This window comes from Cyprinus carpio, chromosome A13 (assembly GCF_018340385.1).
Source record: "Cyprinus carpio isolate SPL01 chromosome A13, ASM1834038v1, whole genome shotgun sequence".
Classification (NCBI taxonomy): Eukaryota; Metazoa; Chordata; class Actinopteri; order Cypriniformes; family Cyprinidae; genus Cyprinus; species Cyprinus carpio.
This window is the reverse complement of record NC_056584.1, coordinates 9,279,556-9,299,544: the sequence shown is the minus strand read 5'-3', so window position 1 is coordinate 9,299,544 and position 19,989 is coordinate 9,279,556. Positions and strand designations below refer to the sequence as shown.

The window sequence follows — 19,989 nt, the reverse complement described above, 5'->3', positions numbered from 1 at the left end:
TCGGGGCATTTTTATATTAGATCAGTAAACATACTAAAAAAAAAAAAAAAAAAAAGCTGGTTTATAAACATGCTGACTTTTCAAATGCTGAAATGGAAAACAGAGTAAAAAAAAACAAAAAACAGAAGCTTTAAAAAAATGCAGAAAAATATACATTTAAAGAAGAGTGGTAAACAGTAGGACAAATATCTACACCAAGACAATGACTAATTTATACACAACTGTTTTATTTCATTATAGGTCCTCCAGAACTGCTGGATGGCAGCTGCAGATGATCACGAATACAGACTTTCACAACTGACCGCATTCTCAAAGCCTCTTAGAGCTGTGGAAGATCTGCATTCCTTCAAGATGTCGTTTCAGGTTTAAGAATGTATCAGGATCATAGCATTGTATTCATGCTATAAAAGAACTCCCACTTAATTACTGCACTCACCAGACATCCAGGTGTTCAGTAAACATTGTAATTAAAAGCATAACCGTCTTCAATTTAACCTTTTAATAAGTAATAAACCAGTCAAGAATCCTTGTAACTTAGTGAGTGCACTTGCAATCACAATATTGCACTATTATATTAGAAACAGAACAACTTTGAGCTTGGTTAAATATTACACTATATTCTAGATTCTGCATTTTAAATGTACAGCATCCCAATGGAGTGTGTGAATCCCACTAGAATTATGACACAACGACAGCCAACTGGATTATGTGTACAGCAGAGCTGGATCTCATGCTATGAGTCTTGCAGTTTCTTGTCCAGCTCTGTAAACACTTTCTTGTTGATGTCATCCACTTCATCCTCGACTTATTTAATAAAAAATAAAAAAAACACACAATAATGAATAATGAATGTCATGATCACTGTAGTTAAAATATGCAAAAGATGTTCTTATGAGTTGCTTACCTGTTCTACCATGTCCACCTCAGGAATATAAAACTGCAGCATGTTCTGGATGCCATTTTTTAGGGTAACTGTGGAGCTGGGACAGCCTGTACAGGAGCCGACCAGCTTCAGCTTCACTGTGCCATCCTCGAAGCCTTTGAATATGACATCCCCACCATCCTCCTGAACCGTGGGTCTTAAGGAAAGCAGACACAGCATTGAGTTCTGCTGGCCAACTAAAAACCTTCAATGCATAACGAGCTATTCATTTAAAGTAGCTAGTACTGACATGCTAAAATTCTAAATTAAAGCATGATTTAAATACAGTTTTGGAATGAAAATTGAACCATTTTAACTAGAACTATTTTATAATGTAATTTATTCCTGTGATGGCAAAGCTGAATTTTCAGCATCACTGCTCTATTCTTCAGTCTCACATGATGTGTAAACAGTGTTTATTTTAAAATGCATGTCTTTAATATCACTTTGGATCAATTTAATGAATCCTTGCTTAATAAGTATTCAAAAAAATAAAACTTATCGACCACAAACTGTTAAATCGTTGTATATATTGAATGGAAACGATATAAACATACCTGATCCGTGTGTCTAAAAGTTCCTTTATCATTAAGACAATTTCATCATCATCTTCTGTAACACCTGAAGAATAAAAAAACGAAGATATACATTTGAAATACAATGCATCAAAATGTATTTAGTCGATCTGTGTTAATGTTTAGGCGGCGTTCCGCTCACTGTTCTCAGCGTGAGTTGCTCCCGTTGTGATGGCCTCTCCGCTCTCAAAGAACTTAGTGATGACCTCGATCGCATGTCGCTTAATGTCTGTCCATTCGACGTCATCGTCTGTCTTTAACAAGTTACAGCAAATTCATGAAGTTAAATGCAGCATTCAAACAGGCTAGCAATCAAACAAACCTTACAGCCGAACGCTACCTTAGTCAATGTGATAAAATCCGGGCCATAAAAGACACTTTTTATGCCTTCAATTTGGAAAAGATCCCTGTTGGATGATTAAAACAAATGTATTTAACACACAGCAAGATCACATTCAAATCACTACTTGCAAAAGGACACTATGCTTTTACGATGAAGCTCACCTGGCTAAAGGGAAACTCTCTGCTGAGTCTGATGTTGGGAAATCTCGGGTGCCCATCCCCAGCACAGGTTTACCAGGAAGAAACTTTAGGCTTCTGGGGTTTGGTGTGTCTTGAGTTGAAACTGATAGGTTTCTCACTGCAAAAAAACAACAAAACAAAACCTCAGTAAGATTACAGGGCTTTGAAATATTCAATTCAACAGCATTCAATACAAACTTGAATTCATCAAAAGCGATCTGTTATGGAATAAAGAGGATATAACGTACAAATAAAATGCCTGACCTGAGAATGGTTTGCATTCATACGGTTTAGACTGTATTCTTATGTGAGCAGCCCACATTGAACAGCACCGATTTCTGTCATTTACAGTCAAACTAAGAGAGAACACACGCGATTAGAGTCTCTACACACACTGTAAAGGCAAAAAAGAGACATCAAAACACACACACACACACACACACACACACACACACACACACACACACACACACACACATATATATATATATATATATATATATATATGACAGCTGAAGTTAATACCAAGGTAATCGTTTCACTGTAGTATTTTGGAGGAAACTATGGTTACTATGGTAAACCAGCACAATCGTCACTTGACATTATATAATGCAACAATACACTTCAAATCTTAGATCTGAATACTTTAGAAGATGCAGTATGTAATTTCCAACCTCAAATGACATGACCGCATGAAACGCGACAGACTCCATCTTACAGACGCCGCCATTTCGATTGTTTTGAAATTTAGGACCCCGAAGCGGACAATAATTCTCCTGCTGAAAAATACGCCTGTGCGTACGTTAAATGAATATTGTGTGTAATTAAAAAATATATAGTGTTTATACAAATATGTGGCGAAAAGCGTACAAACTTAGAGTTAACTACGTCAAAACAACTGCATTGCACCTGACATGTCATTATAGAGAGAGGCGCAGCGCCCTTCTTAAAGGGATAGTTTCCCAAACGTTACCTCAAAATTAAAACGACAAGATTACCATTACCCTAAAGTGAAATTTTACTCACACCCATGTATAATTAAACTATGTCTAATTTCTCTTTTGCATAACACAAATGGAGATGTTAGAGAGCTGTTAGACAGTTCCAGCATTCACCTCATAAGTCTATGAAAAACAAAACAAACTCAGATGCAATGTAACGAGTCTGTCAGTCGCTCACATTCTGCTTTACATTTCCCTTTTGTGTTCATAAAAGTCGCGTATATAGTAGAACAAGGCTTTTTGTGACAAAAGCATATGCACGTGTTTTAGATGCTACTCCTGGGTCTTTTCACAGACCTGCCAAAGGGCCAATCAAAGGACTTACAGCAGTATGAGTTATATACTGATATCAATCCAGTTTTGTAATATGTGTGTGTTGTTCACAGTCCCATTTCATTCAAAGTATATTTGTCTAATGCTTAAAAACTGAGAGGGAACACTGCCTCGACTCTGTGACACTTAGATGTTCTGATTTGGCCTGGAAGGTCTTGAGAACCACTGCTTTAAACCAACATGCTCCCAGGACAACTATGAGTAAGACCATAAGTAAACAACAGGACACAACTGAGTTGACTCAACCGAAGTTGCCTTGTGGCTGTTCTATTTTCTTGTCTTAAAGAAGGTGATTACCATCGAGGAGTGGCTAGATGTGGTGGCATGTCTCAAAGCTTCCTTTGCGTATTTAAGTAAGAATGTTGCTCATCTGGAAGAAGAGACAGTGAACCGGTAAGGCCAGCAGAAAAGTGAAAGATGCTAAAGGACGTGTTTACGTGTTTTTTGAGGGGCTAATATGTCAGTCCACTTTTCAAGACCTCCGTGGAAGGATCACTTCTGAGATTATCAGCACTTTACTTTATTCTTGGACCGACTCTCTCGAAGAAACATGGCTGTCTGGTTGATCTTACCAGTTGTTCTGTGTGCCGTCTCATTCATCGGGTGCTGGACAGTGTGAGTTGACAAGATTCTTTGCCATTTCTCTCAATTTGGGTTACATATTACACATTTATGGTTCTTAAAGTCAACTAAAACTCTGATAGAAATGTTTGTTGAAGTCTTTTATTGCTATTAAAATTTGTGCATCACTATTATTACTTCTTATTCAGTATCTTCTCACCATTGCTGAGAATATTAGATAGATAGATAGATAGATAGATAGATTTTTAATCGTTATTTACAATGTTTCAATCAAAATGTATTAATATCTACATTATGACATTGGTGCTGACGTGTAAATGATTGTTGCATAACCAGCTTAACAACAAAACAAAAACAGGAGGGAAGTAAATTCAGTGCTGATGTCATAAGTGTCAAGGCACATACTTTAAACGCAGTAACCAGAGTCAGGATCAAACTCAAACACAAGTCAAGGCTGGGCTTTTCTGTTATCTGGACGGGGAGTCTGATCTAAGACAAGTTCTCACATACATTGTTAGACGCTAATCAATTTCTGAGTCATGCTCTGTAAACAGGTTCTGGGTTACTTATTAAACAATCCTGAAGCATCTCTACTAGAGCAAGAACACTGAGCAGAAGGAGTACAGACACAACTAAACTGAGTTAAAATATCAATAAAACTTTCCGTCATGTACAGTTTTTTTTTTCCCCCACAAAATAATGAAGATTTTTCATTTATACTGTATGTATCAGCTTCAATGCACTTATCAAAATAACAAAAGCCATCAAATGTCAGATATTTAGTTTCTGAAATCCACATCATATTTTGTGAGAAAGCGTAAAGTGCTAGAGCACTATTTTGGAATCAGCACTGCAAATTAAGTAAGTATCAAGTATTGGATTTCATTCAGCAAATGATGCAGACCAGTGTAATATAGCCACTGTAAACAACTAAAAGTGACTATTTTTTTTAAATAATTTTTGTTGTAAAGTGTTCTCTTGTCTTTACAGATACGGACTTGCATTGAGTTTCAACCATGTCTGCTCACTTACTAACTGGTAAAGTCATAAGTCCAGCCGGCATTGGTTAATGTTTTCATTCTGTTATGCATGTTTCATTATAACATTGTTTTAACAGGGAATACAGAAACTCATGTCACCCAAATGAAACTGGGAATTGCTGTACCCTGGAAAATGTCCCCACCGTAAGGTCTGTGTAACTCATTAACCCCTGAAACACCTGTTATTTTCCACTTCATAATCCAAAGGAATAACAGGCATTTTCTGCTTATTTTGCAGCACAAGTGGAGCAAACTTTCCAGAAAACTCCCTTTTCACAGCAACAATCAATGCTGGTTCTTTTTTGTGTGGGTATATATATATTACTTTCATATTATTTTTACATCTGTGTCTTGACAAAAGACAAAATTACATTTGTATCACTCATGGTAGAGAATTGTATTGTGGTTTGCTGAAAAGATCTGTGATACATTTTATCTTTATCCCCACAGTTCTGATTTTTTGCGTTTTCCATCATGCACACGTCCTGGACAGGAACAGTGTTCATTCTCTTCTCAGTAAGATTGCAATGATTTTAGGCTGTGTGGTGTCTGTGAGCGCATTCGTGGCAGGGAACTGCAATGTAAGTACAGATGATATCATTGACTAATTTCACTTTTGTTTATGGATAGTATAAGTGCTGACAAATCACTACAAAAATTCTTAAAGGAATAGGTCACCCAGAAATTAAAATTTGCTGAAATTTTCCTCACACCCGGGCCATTGAAGATAAAGAGGAGTTTGTTTCTTCATCAGAACAGATTTGGAGAAATTTTGCATTACATCACTTGCTCACCTGTGGATCCTCTGCACTGAATGGGTGCCGTCAGAACAAGAGTCCAAACAGCAGATAAAAACATAATAATAATCCACACGACTCCAGTCCATCAATTATTGTTTTGTGAAGCAAAAAGCTGCATGTTTGTAAGAAACAAATCCATCAACTTCAATCCTTTGCTTCTAAACTACTAGAGTCCTCTCTCCATAATACTGTTTTCACCAGAGAAAAAGACATCCCATCTGAATCAGAAGAGAAACATGCACAGATCAGCACCGTTTACAAGTGAAAACAGTTGTACATAAATTTGTTGGTGGATTTTGATGTAAGAGGACAAAAGTTAATGAACTTTTTCACTGGAGGATGTGTTATTTTGGATTATGTCTACAATCTAATTTTGGCCAGAAATGAGAGTTTAAAGTTAAAACACCTTAATAATGGATCTGTTTAATACAAACACACACTTCACTTCACAGGATGTTAACTGACTGGATTATTGATTGATTGTATTGATGGTTTTATCAGCTGTTTGGACACTCATTCTGACGGCACCCATTCACTGCAGAGGATCCATTGGTAAGAAAGTGATGTAATGCTAAACTTCTTCAAATCTGTTCCAATGAAGAAATAAACTGATCTATATCTTAAATGGCTGAGTGAGTACATTTTCAGCAAATTTTCATATTTGGGTGAAAGAATACTTTAATGAAGGAAACTCTGGTACTTAAAGGGATAGTTCACCCAAAATGAAAATTACCCCATGATTTACTCATTCTCAAGCCATCCTAGGTGTATATGACATTCTTTTTTCAGACGAATACAATCCAGGGTTTCCCAAACATGATTTATTTGTGGCGGCTCGCCACAATATCAACACTGACCGCCACAAATAGATTTTCCAAAATGCTTTGACGTTTCAAAGTCAAAACGTGGCACGGGTGTTTTTATATTGGAGGGAACTGACTGTCTTTAGAAAAGTTTTGATGTCATTTTCATTTAATCTTTCCTATAATGCCTGATAAAGCAGAGTTTATGAGTGGAGCGCTGCTATGATTACAGCCGTTAGTGTGGAAACCGCTGTTTCTGCTGCTCCTGAAGCGCCTCCTGCTGGCAGTGAATAAATGTGCATTTACAATAACCACATTTGCTGTTTTATATATAGCCTATATTTCCCCTGGGGAAGTGCCACCACACATAGAGTGTAAGTCTGTGGGAAACACTGCAATCTGATTTTTATTAAATAATGTCCAGGCTAATCCATGCTTTATAATGGGAGTGGATGGTAGCCCTAAATTTGAAGTTCAAAAAATTGCACACATCCATTACAATAGACGTCCATATGGCTCCAAGGGGTTAAAAAAGGCCTGCTGGAGTGTAAGAAAAATATCCATATTTACAACTTTATAAATCTTAATCTCTAGCTTCCACTAACTGTCAGACTTGTACGCACAATCACGAGAGAGTGGCGTCCAGCGGATGACGTAGGACGTGGGCAAATGCGGTGACGAACGCGGAAGCACAGAGGAGAGAGCAAAACAAAACACCAGTCACAAATTAGTTGTACAAAATGAGGATTTGTAAAGAAAAATATCAGAGGATTTCAATATAAGCCAAGAGGACACTGGTTTTCCTTCGCTGTAAACAGAACTTGGTTCTCGCGAGACTAGCATATTCTCACCAGAGCTTATGCTACGCCTACGTCATCCACTGGACGCCACTCTCTTATAAATGTGCGTGCGACAGTTAGCAGAAGCTAGAGATTAAGGTTTATAAAGTTTTAAATATGGATATTTTTCAAACACCCCCACCACCCACCCACTCCCATTATAAAGCATGGATTAGCCTGGACATTATTTAATATAACTCAGATTGTATTCGTCTGGAAGCAGAATGTCATATATACACCTAGGATGGCTTGAGGCTGAGTAAATCATGGGGTAATTTAAACTATCCCTTTAACAAAACCGTCTAACACTACCTTACTCTGAAAAAAACAGACAAAAATAAAGGTCTTTAACTATGTATTTTATAAGATAACAGGATGTATGACAAGTCAGTGATAGGTGGAGTCATAAAACAAACTCTTTGCATGCTTTGTTGACTGTTTCTTGTAAGCATACTTTGTGTACATGTGACGAACATGGATGACTGACAATGACAATTTTTTTTTTTTTTACGTTACAATATATTTAGTTATATTTTTATTATACCACCACATCACAAACTTGTAATTCCATAGTCATGTTTCCTTAGCTAAAATTATTAATTATTATAATTAACTGACACAATCTCTTTTACTTTCTATTCTGACATCTATAACTCCATGAAGAACATTTAACATTCCTGGAAACTTTCCAGATTCTTTACAGTGAAAAACATTCTTTAGATTTTTTAAATGTTTTTCACATATTATTTTAAAAAATGTCTCTTTTAAGAACTGTCCACTGAAAGGTTTTTGGGTAACCCAAAATGTTTCCTCTATGGCATCACTGTGAAACTCACCTTTTGGAATCTATGCTTTTAAGAATGTGTAATGAAATAACCAAACAGATATGAATAGATATTGTTTCCTGTGTTTTCTTGCAGCCAGCAGAGCTGGTGTTGCTGCATTACCTGGGTGCTGCTGTGAGCTTTGTGTTTGTGTGTCTGTACATGACCATCCTGACCTCCCTCACTAGTAAATGTATGCTGACGGGATGTGAACAGGTTCTCTATCCACTACGCTTCATCTCCTCATTCATCCAGATATCTGCCACCATTCTCTGTATCCTTTTATGTTCAAAATATTTAGCTTTATGCATGGTAATGTTTTTTTTTTTATTATTATTAATTATGGTTTAGTATGTCAATACTAAGAAAAATCCTAAGGTAAGCAAGAGCTGAAAAGAAAGAGAACTTACAGGTGTCTTTTCAGATATACACCGGCCCTCACAAGTATTTGAACACTTAAAAAACACTTTAAAGGAGTCATATGATGTGATTTCAAGTTTTTCTTTCTCTTTGGAGTGTTACAAGCTGTTCGTGAATAGATGAGATCCCTAAAGAGCCCATGTTGTGGAGACGCTATGTGTTTCGTTGTGAAAGCGAAACTACATTATTTGACCTTCCAAAAGAGGACATGACTAGAAATCAGTGGTTAAGTTGTATTTACAACACTGTTCCAGAACAGTTCAACCCAAATATTCAGATGTGTGCTGCACATTTTACCGAGGACTGTTTCTTGAATCTGGGAGAGTAGCCTACTATGCCGTCTGTGCACAAAGCCTGTTTCTATAAAGTGAGGCAGTTCCAACTTTGCAAGGACAGTCTGGCATTTCTGACTCATAGTCTGTAAGTACTTTTTCATATTTAAAGAATTTGCCACTGATGATTCAAAAGCGAGTTTTAAGCAGTGTAGAGTAGCGCTTGTTGTTTGTCGTTTCTCCAAACACAAATGCAGACATGGTTGACTTGTACTGTAAAAAGACAGTATAAGTCAATATGATGCGTAATTATGTCCCCAGTGGATGCAACAAATGCCTCGTTTGTAATGGGTTTTATTGGTTTTGTCTCACAGTGCCGGGACACAGCATCACAGTATGGTGAGGGGCGTAACATTTCCGTCACACGCTTGAGGTATTCGGCCAATCACAAAGCACTGGATAACTGGCCAATCAGCGTACACCTCGCTTTTCAGAACAATGAGCTTTGTAAAAATCTAAGTGTTTCAGAAAGGTGGGGCATAGAGGAGCAACAATAGTGATTTTTTTTAACCTTAGACTGCATAAACACATTACATTCCATTACACCAAATACACAAAATAATGTTCTTTTAGCGACGTCATATGACCCCTTAAAAATGTATGTCATTGCATTATATATCAAAACATCAAATCAAGCAGCAATTATTTTATAGAAAAAAGTAGAGACAACATATAAAAATAGGGTTAAAAGGTTCAAAAAAGTACACTACCATTTTAAAATGTTTTCAAAAGAAGTTGCTTAAAAGTGACATCATGAAGATCTGACTTTTCCTGGTTTTAAGTGCAATAATCAGGTCCCCGGTGCATCTACCAACCGAGGAAACGTGGAAAAGATTAACCCAGTAACTTTGTTTTGGTAAGCCTTTTTCTGCAAGCACTAGCGCGACAGATTTTGCTCCCCTAGTGACATTGCAAAGGAATCCCAATATAATATTACCTCCCCTTAATCTGTAAATTTCCACCCACGGCGCCGTCATTTTGGTTTTGGACGCGACAAGTGTGTAGCAGCTCTGCTCATGTTCTGTCTTCAGCTGCACAGACGAGCACAGAACACTGTTCAAGACAGCAGGGGATTTATTGATTCATTTACTCTATATTACTGCTGCCACACAGATCTAAAATAAACATGCGATTTATTTCCCAGCTGTTTACCTTCACAGACATAACCGACTGTTTTTGTAACGCATGTGTGTGTTTTAACTTGTGTGTGAAAGAGAACTTAGTTTAGTTTAGTACTCACATGCTGTGACAGCCGCTTTCTGTCCGTGTGCTTCAGATGTGTGCACTCACAAAACCGTATATCAGACGTTTAAACTAATATGGTTTAAAACGCATGATTTCAGCGCAATAAACATGATAATCAGAACCAAAACAGATGTTTTTAGCAGGTCTGCGCTCTAATGCTGCAGCTCTATTCTGGAAAAGGGGGCGGGGAGCAGCAGCTGATTTGCATTTAAAGAAACAGGCCCGAAAAACAGCGTGTTTCTGGTTCCACTCAAAATAGGCATTTTCAAAATGATATGATATAATAAATGATCTGTGGGGTATTTTGAGCTGAAACTTCACAGACACATTCTGGGGACACCAGACTTATATTACATAATGTAAAAAGGCCATAATATGTCTCCTTCGAAGTCTTAAAAATAGAGTAAAAACTATTAGCAAAAATTATTACAATTTAATGTATTTTAATTTAATATATTTTTAAATACGTGAATATAATTTCATTTATTCTTGTGAATTTTCAGCATCATTACTGCAGTCTTCAGTGTCACATGATCCTTCAGAAAACAGTCTATGCTGCTGAAGAAATATCTCTTATTTAGGATTCTCTGATGAAAAATCTTTTTGGGTCAACTGTCATCATTAACCCACTCTCATGTCTGCCCAAACCTGTATGCATTCCATTCTTCTGTGAAAAACTAAAGAGCATATTTTGAAGAATGTTGATAACCAGTTTCCCATTGAAACCTATTGCATTTTTTGCCCCTACCTGTTATTGTTACCAACATTCTTAAAAATACCTTCTTTTATGTTCCACAGTCATACAGGTTTGGATTTACATGAGGGTGAGTCAATGATGCACTATCTCTTTGACATTATTAAAAAGCAATTGAAATCACAGATGTTTTGCTCCTTAACTCTTCTTTCATCAGATGGCATCTTCTTCATCCAGGAGGATTACTTCTATAAGCACATCTCTGCTGTGTTTGAATGGTTTCTGTGTGTAAATCTGGAGCTCTATGAACTCAGCTACTCTGTGGAGTTCTACTTTTTCTCCTCATCAATGCTTTCAGTGCTTTTAGCAAAGAGAGAAGAAGAGAAACCACTCATTTTATCTTAACATGGAAAATCCTTAAGAACTCTATAGTTTTCCTGTTATGGATTCATAATATAAGACATTTTAAATGTAACCTCATTCAAACAGAAGATCTACTCAGGAGACATTTGGAGACTTGTAAAGAGATTGCACATACTTTTGAAGTTGTAATGTACATACTTCCTCTTGAGAATGCAAGCACTGGATTTACTTTGGAGCAGGATACACAACAGGCACTTTGAACGTCTTAGTTTCTTCCTAATCATCTTTACTTTACAAAATATGATATCATTTAACAACAAAAATAACTTACAAATGCGATATTTGACTTCAGATCTAGATTTCCTGTGAGCAAGAGTAACTCGGTTGGTGCATGCTGCTTAAATTATTGTTCAGTTTACCTCACACTTTTAATCGAATCACTCAGTCCCTTGATGATGTGGAAATCAACTGCTGGCAGGAAATGTGTATTTGTCAGAAATTAAAAATCTATGAAGAAAAAGAATTACCCATTGGTAGTCACAGGTGTATCTCAAATTCAATTATTTTCCATTATCCCTTATTATTGTGTCAGAACTTCAATTCAGAGACTCTAGGGTGAAATTAGGAGGACCATAGCTAAGTGGTCCAGCAACAAAAAGGCAGTGTATTTTGCCTCTGTATCATAGTTTGTTGCGATTTATAGTTGTGAATAAGTACTCAGCATTATGAGTTTTCGATGTTGAGATGCAGTTATGACAAGCCTACAAACAGACTTTACAGGGTAAATTAGCATGAATTCATTTGACTGCTTAAATTCAGTTGTGTTTAATGTTGTAATGCTGCTTAAAAGAATCTAGAGATAAACCTCTGGTTGACAAATACCTATAATAGAAAGATTCCCTGGAATCTGAATGGTTTCACAGCATAATAGCCAGCTGGATCTTACCAAACACACACACACACAGGTATTAAACTCAGGAGTACTGTACAATAATTCAATAGAAGGTCTAGCACTTGAAACACCTGTTCTGTGTAATTCTGACACACCCATTGTGTTTAACTAAGAAAACCACTCTTGTATGCAGTAATTCACTTGGGCGGCGAAGCGCCAACTCTTATCGTTGTTTTTCTGTTAACACTTTATTTAACAGGTCGGGTTTAATCATCTAAAACATAGTTCCCTTATTGACATTTTTATTATTAAATAATGCAGTCTGCAACTATGTATTGGCCATTAAGACTCAAAACTGTTTTCACAACCAAATAATATGACATTAACTTGCAGTCTACTTTCTGGTAATTATACAATCTCAAAGACTTCCAGAGCAGGGAGGGGAGGACAGCTCGTTCTAACAAAGTTAAGGTGGAGGAGTTAATTTGTTTGGAAAGGTTTATGTACACATACTGCTGCAGCTGAGGACTTTGCACCTATGCTAAAGAATGAAGTAGAGTTGAATGGAGTTCTGAAAGGAAATATGTCCTAAAACCTGGACACGTGTTAGCATTTTTGCACTTAAAATACTGTTGTGCCAAAGTCTAAGGTGTGTGGTGAACACAGGCTCAAGGTATTTTCACTTTTTATTCTACAACATAAAATATATCAGAAAAACACAGTTTGTGATTTTGTGTGTGTGTTTTGTAGGGGGTTGCTAAGATCAGGGCTAAATAAGACAAAAAGGGGTTGTCGGGGACTCATCACTCTGAACAGAAATTCATCTACTCATTAGTCGGCTTTCACATTCGGTGCATTTGGCGCTCCTGTAAACGACTTTAACTTTTTTTTTATTATTTAAAGACTGAAAACTTTAAGAGATGGTCATGTTAATATTGTGTAACCAGGGTGTAGTTTATTTATAGCATATCGTCAGCTTTTCACTCCTGGTGACTGTATTTAGGCTTTGGAATTTATAAAAGCTGTGTTCATTTGTGAAGATTACCTTGATAATCAAAATGTATTTTTATTAAATAAACTGACTCTTTATTAATTTAAGATTTGTAAATTTTTATTGGCCTCAGAGTTTATTTTCTGCAATAATCCAAAATCCTAGTGGCTTTTTAATCAAGAGAACCTGGGTGATCGTACCTGCAGAACTCTATTAGTTTACAGGAGTGGTGTCTCGTCAAGTGCCTGTAAAGAAAGACATTGGGAAATGTATTTGTGCAGATGACAACCCATAACAGAACTGTTTAACTTTCAGATAGGTTTGAGTCAAGAGAATAAAGATTCAGGAAAAAATGCAAATGTTAATGCAAAGCACATAACCTTTACTTTGAAATAAGGTAATATACATCCTGGAATCACAGATAATAAAGATACATTATGAGCAAAATAAATTCACAATGAACATCCTTTCTTCTTTCTCTGATCCAAAGAGTGGGGCAAACTAGAAAATGTCTACAGTATCAATGAGGGGAAAGGTGGTAGCAAACCTAAAAGTATGCATGTCCAGGCATTCACTGAATACACTGGAAAAAAGAAAAGAAAAGTAGTAGTTCAAACAAACAAAAAGAAAAAAGAAAAACAGCAAGCAGTAGTCCACATTGCTAAGAACTTCAAAAAATAACTGCAAGAAAACAGGAGCTTGATTTTCACGGTGTTCCTCTCACTACATAGTTCAACTGTAATGCATATCATAAATAGATGAAGGGGAGAAACACAACTGTTAGATAGGTCTACAAGCAAGATGCCACAATTCCAGCATAGCTGAAACAATAAATGACCACTCCTTCAAATTCGGAGTGCGACCGAAAGTAATCCTTTACAAACCTTTAAGATAAGTCAGTCTGCAGGAGCCTCTGCAATCACTTCTCATGCCAAACACCTCCAAACAAAGCATGCTAAAACAGTTTGGGCCCTTTAAATGTCCATGTGGATTAAGTTGTGGGTTTATTTGTTCATCTGATGGTGAGAAAGAAAGGATAAAGCAAAGAACGGCATGTCTCTTATCTAAGCCTTAGAACCTCTTCAGCTAGGTAAGTCTCGATTAGTCCTTTAAACTCTCCCAAATGACTAAAATGATATCCGTAACATCTAGCTCAACTCGTATAGCGTTATCTGATGCGGTCCTCTCCGAGGTCTAAACAAGCAGACGTCCCTGATCCACACAGCAACAGTGCTGATCATTTCAGGCTGGAGAGCACTACATTTACATATTTGACTTTTTGTTTTTTTCTTAAAAAGGAAGGACACTACAGTAGTTGACAACTCAAAAGTATTAATGTGATGCAAATTTGAAATTTTATAAACCTACAATGAGTTGAAATGAGTTTTCTTCAAACTGAGTACATGTTCTTTGTTGTAGAGCCACTTTTGCTAGAGGTGTCGTCATGTGACTGGTATCCGATGAGGGTTTTGATTGGGAGACTCAAGCGCTCTTTGTATTGTTGTCTAAAGGGGAAGAACAACAGATTTCGCTGTCACAGTGAAGGCATCAGTACAGAAACTGCTAGATGTCAGCATATTTACATCAAACATCAGCTGAACACATCTCAGGTTGGAATTGATTGATTTATTTCGTTATTTTTTAAGAAATTTACACTTTTTATTCAAAATTCACATTTATAATGTTTCAAAAGATTTATATTCTATTCATAAATGAATTCTGAAAAATGTATCACAGTTACCACAAAAATATTAAGCATCACAACTGTTTTCAATTATGATGATAATAAGAAACATTTCTTGAGCACCGTATCAATGATTTTTGAAGTATCATGAAAATTCAGCTTTGAAATCACAGGAATAAATTACATTTAAAAAATATATTAAAAATGAACACTTATTCTAAATTTTTCACAATATTACTTTTTTACTGTATTTTTGATCAAATAATTGCAGCCTTGGGGAGCATGTTCTTTCAAAATGTCACAATATTGTAACCCAATTTTTGAACAGTAGTTTCAATTTGTATTTTACATTTTTCAACAATATGTTGTGTCCTAGGTGTGAACTATACAAAGTAAGCCACATACCCTATCGTCATGATAGCGTCCCTGTTTTGGCAGTTGCCCGTCCAGATGGATATTTTATCCCCCTTTGGCCTGACATTGACCACAGCTCCACACACGTCTTCACTGGCCTCATCAAAGGACTCTCCGATTAAACACAACAGCTGTAAACAACACGGACAGTCAGTATGAGGTTGACATCGCAAACTGAGCTGTCCACTAATCCATATGAAAAAAGCTAAACTCTTACGGTCTCCATCCAGTAGCGGTCAAGGTCATTGTGTCGTTGCTGTTTGCTGAGGGTCATTAACCATCTTCCTCCGAGTTTATTCCTGTCATCCTCCCACATGGGTTTAATACCATCCTGAGACATACAAAATAATCTGGATATCAGTGTTTTGTTATTTTTACTGACATTCATCTCTTTATCAGCATGCAGATAATGAAATCAGCAGTGACGGCCAAACTGATGCCCACAGGAATTCAGAAATGCACCTGCTTTGCAATAAAATGTTTGGTAACTAATAATCAACCAACCACACATTTCAGTTTGGACATATACTTCACACACTTCCTCAGCTTACCTTAAATAAAGAGTAGTCACAGCCAAATCCAAGTTTACTGGGCTGCTGTATGTGGTTGTATAATCTGAGGAGTGAAATTAAATGGGTGTCAAGTCAAATCCATCATGATTTGCCACTCAGATTTTCAAGCTTTGTTATAAGAAAAAAAAGGGCTGATAATGTGACTTCAATACAGGACAAGAAAAAAACACTTACGCCCAGAAATCTTCCACTGTGTCAAACTTGGAGATGAGACGCAGATTTTCTGTCCAACTTTTGCTCTTGTCATTTTTGAAATACCAGAGAGCCCATCTACAGGGACGCACATAAGGACAGTGAGCACAGGTCTCTTTGGGTCACACTTTTAATATTTATGCAGAAGCTTTCAAAGAGATCACTCATACTGTCAATCCATGACTGCACTACAAATTTAGAAATATTACAGGTTACGGTATTATCATATAGTATAGTATAAATTGATCATGTGACTCTCTGAATAGATGGTAAGAAGTTCTACTGCTGCTGAAGCTCAGATTGTTCTTTAGATCATCTTGAATCATGTTGGAGAACATGATCAGTTTTCACACAAACTTGTGGAGTTCATGCAGCTTGAGCGCTGCTCTCACTCAAGCTAATACTCTGTCCTGCTCAAATTCATCTTTCTAAACTTTTCAATCAAATTGTTCTACTGATAAAACCAACTACTGATAATACAACATTGGTAATAATAAGAAATGTTTCTTGAGAAGCGTATCAGCACATTAGAATGATTTCTGAAGGATCATGTGACTCTGAAGACTGGATTGTAATGAAACTGAAAACTCAGCTTTCCATCACAGGAATGAAAAACATTTTTAAATACATTAAAATAAAACAATTATTTTAAACTGTAACAATATTTCACATTATTACAGTTTTCACTTTTTTGCAGTAAAATAAATGCAGCCTTGGTGTGCATAAGAGACTTCTTCCAAAAACATCTAGTGCATAAAAGAACAAAAGTGAATTTTTACCTTCAACAATGTTTCATTCTATCCAGAAGTATAAAAGAAAAAGGGCAGAGAAACAATGCAGCGCCACTAAACAAAAACTGCTATTGTTATCAGTGATAATAAGAGGATGATGAAACCAGCAGAGAGAGCCGGGGGTCTGACAGATGCACCCCATCACAGAGGGATATCTGTACTGCAGCCTTGACCTGTGGTAAACTTTGAACTTTTGGTTATCTATCTATGAACTAAAAGAAAAAGAAAAAGAAAAAAAGAAGCAGAATGAAAAATTCTAAAAATGACTGCCTTGCAATACAAGCTGAAATGTGAATGTTGCACTCTATCTTTCGGGAGACCGAGAGACAGCTTTCAGTGATAGCTTTCATAACAAATGAAGGTCCTCGCAGATCTAAATATGACAGGAATAAGCCAAGGGCAGTGAAAAGGCTGGAATGAGACAGCTCAACATGTGAGCTCAGCACTTCCTGCAGCATGCTGGCGGACGGCCAGCGCATCGCTCATATGACTTCTGAGCTCAACACTACTGCCACCTAAACTGTGACTCTCTCCACACCATGTCACGCAAAACTAGATTTGTAAGTGTCACATCAGTGCTGCTCTCTAGATACTGGTAAAGATCTCCCTTTAATCAAAGTCATGTCCCCATGGTCCCCCAAAGGCTGTGACCCCTAACGCACTAGGACTGCACAAAGTCATCTGTGCTCAACAGATTGGCAACATCAAATAAAATTACACAGAAGTGAAATTAGTTTACCTGTTTTGCAAAGGGTGTTTGATGTACTGTTCAGGACTTGTCACAGCAGCAGTCGCAGGACTATCAGCCCGGCCTTCTTCATTTTCAGTTCCCCGCTGCATAGACGCAAAACAGTAAAACAATTGAGTTTCCCTGACCTCTTCCCAGTAACTTCAGTAAGCTTTAATTCACAAAAAAGCGGCAGAGCAGAAAAAAACTTCCACAACTATTTTAAAGATATTTCCATGACGGTGGGAAAACTGATAACAGAAACAGAATATCCTGACAATCACCTCAACGCAAAAGTCGTGATCCTCTCAATATTAAACTGACCTACAGCACATTCTGTGCACCTGTCAGTTCCCTGCTAAAGGTGCTCTTGAACAATCTGACATCCTTCATTGGATAAATAGCAAAGATACTAAATGGCAACAGCTGTTGCAGTAGCTAACTACTGGCCCCTAAACCCCAGGACATCTGATCAGACTGACTGGACCTTCAGGCCTGTTACCAAGACAACTACCTCTATCACAGCCTGTACTTCTTACAGTGTAGTAGCCCACTGATCACACACTACTCAGTCTGGAGTCATACACCCTCTACTGTCGGCTTCGGTATAAGCTTCTCCAAACACATGCTCACTTATTGCAGCGATCAATGACTTCCATGCTATTTAAAGGAATCAAACTAACGGTAATGCAGTCGCGCACACTGAAACGTCACATTTGATTGAAATCGTGAATGATGAGCGGTTTAAGCAGCCACGACGGAGCGCGCTAGCCGATCACTGCTAGCCATGATCACACGTGTCCAGATGTCTGGAGAGCTGATCCCGGCGAGCCGAGACGAGAGAAAACCCGTCACCATCCACACTGGAAGCGTTACGGTACCATTACGCCGATCCGAAATGACCCGTTAACGCGAGCGAGGACTGATGAATTGTCGTTGTCCGGACCCTCCCTGTCTCTAAAGTCACCAGCAGCAGTGGCGCCCCGAAACCCCACTCAGCGCCTGAAGGACACCTCCGACTTTTAACAGTGCTGCTCACGGGTTAAACACGCCCCGCAGACAACACGACAGACGCCGCTTTACCATTTCTGGTCGCTGGGAAGCCCTAAATGAAAGAACCCCGCTCCCTCTTACCGGCTCCGAAGTCGCCATCTTGCCTGTGAAAATTCTTCTGACCGTTGGACGCTGCTGCGTCACGCACGCGCTCGAGAATCTACGGAAGCTGGCAGGGCTTGCGCGCTGGACGCGGGAGACAGAAACGCTATTTTGAAACTCACATTTAAAAGAATTCAAAAGAATCTTATTATGTAACCGCAACGAGACAAGTCGAGTGTCAGGATGGTTAATGCAACAATACTAATAACAGTTTAATAATAACGCATTTATTAATTAATGATAACGATCAACTAAATAGCCTACGAACAGTAATGTCTAAATAATCTTATTGCAATGCAAACAAATGCTAATATTTGAATTGTAATGTATACTTGCTCTAATTTATAATTGCATTACAGTAGGCCTAATGGAAAGCATAACTAATGCCAATAATGTCACAACAATGCAATGAATCTTTAAGCAAAATATCATTTGTATTTTTACATAATTTGTGGTAAAATGACCTGGATATGTTTTTGTGTGACTCATCCATGTACTGTAGCACTCACATTGTATTCAAATGTGCTTTAAACCATGGTACATATCCAAATTAGCTGGTAGTAACATGGTGCATTTTGGTAGCTTGTTAGTTTAGCTAAGAAAATCTCCAAATAACTAACTAAAACTCCTAATAAAACAGCCCATAACTTTCTTATTATGTCTCACTGAAGTAATTTAACATAAATGCTGCTGAAAGATGAGTGGTGTGGGATCTTCACATTCCTGAGCTTGAGCTTGTTTTGTTCTGTAGACCTATCATGTCTGCTTTAGAGTGTCTATTCCCATCCAGACTGCAAAAAGAGGCTTGGGTTTGTGACTTCAGCCTAAAATACTACAGTCCTCCTACATACAAGGTTCACTTGCATTCTTCAAGAGATGTGCACACCCTAACCTCCCTCACTTGTGTCTGCCTGACTCTCCTGCTGACCCTGTACAACAGAAATCACACAGCCACTCTTTAGAAGGCTTAAAGGGCTCTTTAGAAAGCCTTTAGAAGGCTACTTTCCTTTATATTCTCTGTCTATTATCTTTGTTTCCATTATCATTTTTACAGATCTGTTTATATGGTACTTGTCACTATTCACCTCAAACATTCTCATAACCTCTATGACATTTCCAGGACAAGGTTTCCAGGTTTACTGGAATTGGAGAAACAAAGTTCACAAGATGTTTAGGTAGTGAAGAGAGAAAAACCTTGGGAGGAACCAGAGAAGCTGGTTTGTTTCGATTTTATTCTTCCCCCTTATATTTTGGCCCTAAAATGTCTTGTGTCAGA

The 19,989-nt window shown here is 37.5% G+C and overlaps 3 protein-coding genes across 9 annotated transcripts; 1 reads left to right on the top strand and 2 right to left on the bottom strand.

Annotated features, from left to right (window-relative positions):
- Nucleotides 1-207: 207 nt before the first annotated feature.
- Nucleotides 208-3,154, bottom strand: LOC122147196 (NFU1 iron-sulfur cluster scaffold homolog, mitochondrial-like). 3 transcript variants are annotated; one of them, XM_042768650.1, is made up of 8 exons: nt 3,135-3,154; nt 2,284-2,375; nt 2,002-2,137; nt 1,838-1,904; nt 1,640-1,751; nt 1,480-1,543; nt 905-1,079; nt 208-805 (listed from the first exon to the last, which is right to left on the bottom strand). In XM_042768650.1, the coding sequence occupies exons 1-8, from the start codon at nt 3,137-3,139 to the stop codon at nt 734-736; spliced, it is 723 nt and encodes a 240-aa protein (XP_042624584.1). In that variant the 5' UTR covers nt 3,140-3,154; the 3' UTR covers nt 208-733. The 3 variants fall into 3 exon arrangements, with proteins under 3 accessions (XP_042624584.1, XP_042624583.1, XP_042624585.1); XM_042768649.1 differs by lacking the exon at nt 3,135-3,154 and adding an exon at nt 2,694-2,910; XM_042768651.1 differs by lacking the exon at nt 3,135-3,154 and adding an exon at nt 2,545-2,681.
- Nucleotides 3,155-3,263: 109 nt separating this feature from the next.
- Nucleotides 3,264-13,713, top strand: LOC109100576 (transmembrane protein 150A-like). Of its 2 annotated transcripts, XM_019114018.2 has the most exons (8): nt 3,264-3,746; nt 3,831-3,968; nt 4,926-4,973; nt 5,053-5,124; nt 5,214-5,281; nt 5,426-5,556; nt 8,338-8,515; nt 11,150-13,713. In XM_019114018.2, the coding sequence occupies exons 2-8, from the start codon at nt 3,904-3,906 to the stop codon at nt 11,335-11,337; spliced, it is 750 nt and encodes a 249-aa protein (XP_018969563.1). In that variant the 5' UTR covers nt 3,264-3,746; nt 3,831-3,903; the 3' UTR covers nt 11,338-13,713. The 2 variants fall into 2 exon arrangements, with proteins under 2 accessions (XP_018969563.1, XP_018969561.1); XM_019114016.2 differs by having other exon boundaries at nt 3,264-3,968.
- Nucleotides 13,281-18,821, bottom strand: LOC109100577 (eukaryotic translation initiation factor 4E-like). Of its 4 annotated transcripts, XM_042768654.1 has the most exons (8): nt 18,642-18,711; nt 17,571-17,665; nt 16,023-16,118; nt 15,828-15,891; nt 15,494-15,607; nt 15,268-15,407; nt 14,547-14,683; nt 13,281-13,423 (listed from the first exon to the last, which is right to left on the bottom strand). In XM_042768654.1, the coding sequence occupies exons 1-7, from the start codon at nt 18,708-18,710 to the stop codon at nt 14,569-14,571; spliced, it is 693 nt and encodes a 230-aa protein (XP_042624588.1). In that variant the 5' UTR covers nt 18,711; the 3' UTR covers nt 13,281-13,423; nt 14,547-14,568. The 4 variants fall into 4 exon arrangements, with proteins under 4 accessions (XP_042624588.1, XP_018969564.2, XP_042624587.1 ...); XM_019114019.2 differs by lacking the exon at nt 13,281-13,423 and having other exon boundaries at nt 13,540-14,683; nt 18,693-18,821; XM_042768653.1 differs by lacking the exon at nt 13,281-13,423 and having other exon boundaries at nt 13,540-14,683.
- Between the last annotated feature and the right edge of the window lie 1,168 nt (nt 18,822-19,989).

Bases quoted from the DNA above. Each gene is read 5' to 3' on its own strand.
- LOC122147196 (XM_042768649.1), bottom strand. From the start codon at position 2,749: ATGGCGGCGTCTGTAAGATGGAGTCTGTCGCGTTTCATGCGGTCATGT. The intron at 1,905-2,001 runs GTGAGCTTCATC...ATCATCCAACAG, and splicing joins GAGAGTTTCCCTTTAGCCAG to GGATCTTTTCCAAATTGAAG. The intron at 1,080-1,479 runs GTATGTTTATAT...GCTTTCCTTAAG, and splicing joins CTTTTAGACACACGGATCAG to ACCCACGGTTCAGGAGGATG.
- LOC109100576 (XM_019114018.2), top strand. From the start codon at position 3,904: ATGGCTGTCTGGTTGATCTTACCAGTTGTTCTGTGTGCCGTCTCATTC. The intron at 5,282-5,425 runs GTGGGTATATAT...TTATCCCCACAG, and splicing joins CAATGCTGGTTCTTTTTTGT to TTCTGATTTTTTGCGTTTTC. The intron at 8,516-11,149 runs GTATCCTTTTAT...TTCTTTCATCAG, and splicing joins GATATCTGCCACCATTCTCT to ATGGCATCTTCTTCATCCAG.
- LOC109100577 (XM_042768654.1), bottom strand. From the start codon at position 18,710: ATGGCGACTTCGGAGCCGGTAAGAGGGAGCGGGGTTCTTTCATTTAGG. The intron at 15,608-15,827 runs GTAAGCTGAGGA...TGTATGTCTCAG, and splicing joins GTGACTACTCTTTATTTAAG to GATGGTATTAAACCCATGTG. The intron at 15,408-15,493 runs GTAAGAGTTTAG...TGTTGTTTACAG, and splicing joins ACCGCTACTGGATGGAGACC to CTGTTGTGTTTAATCGGAGA.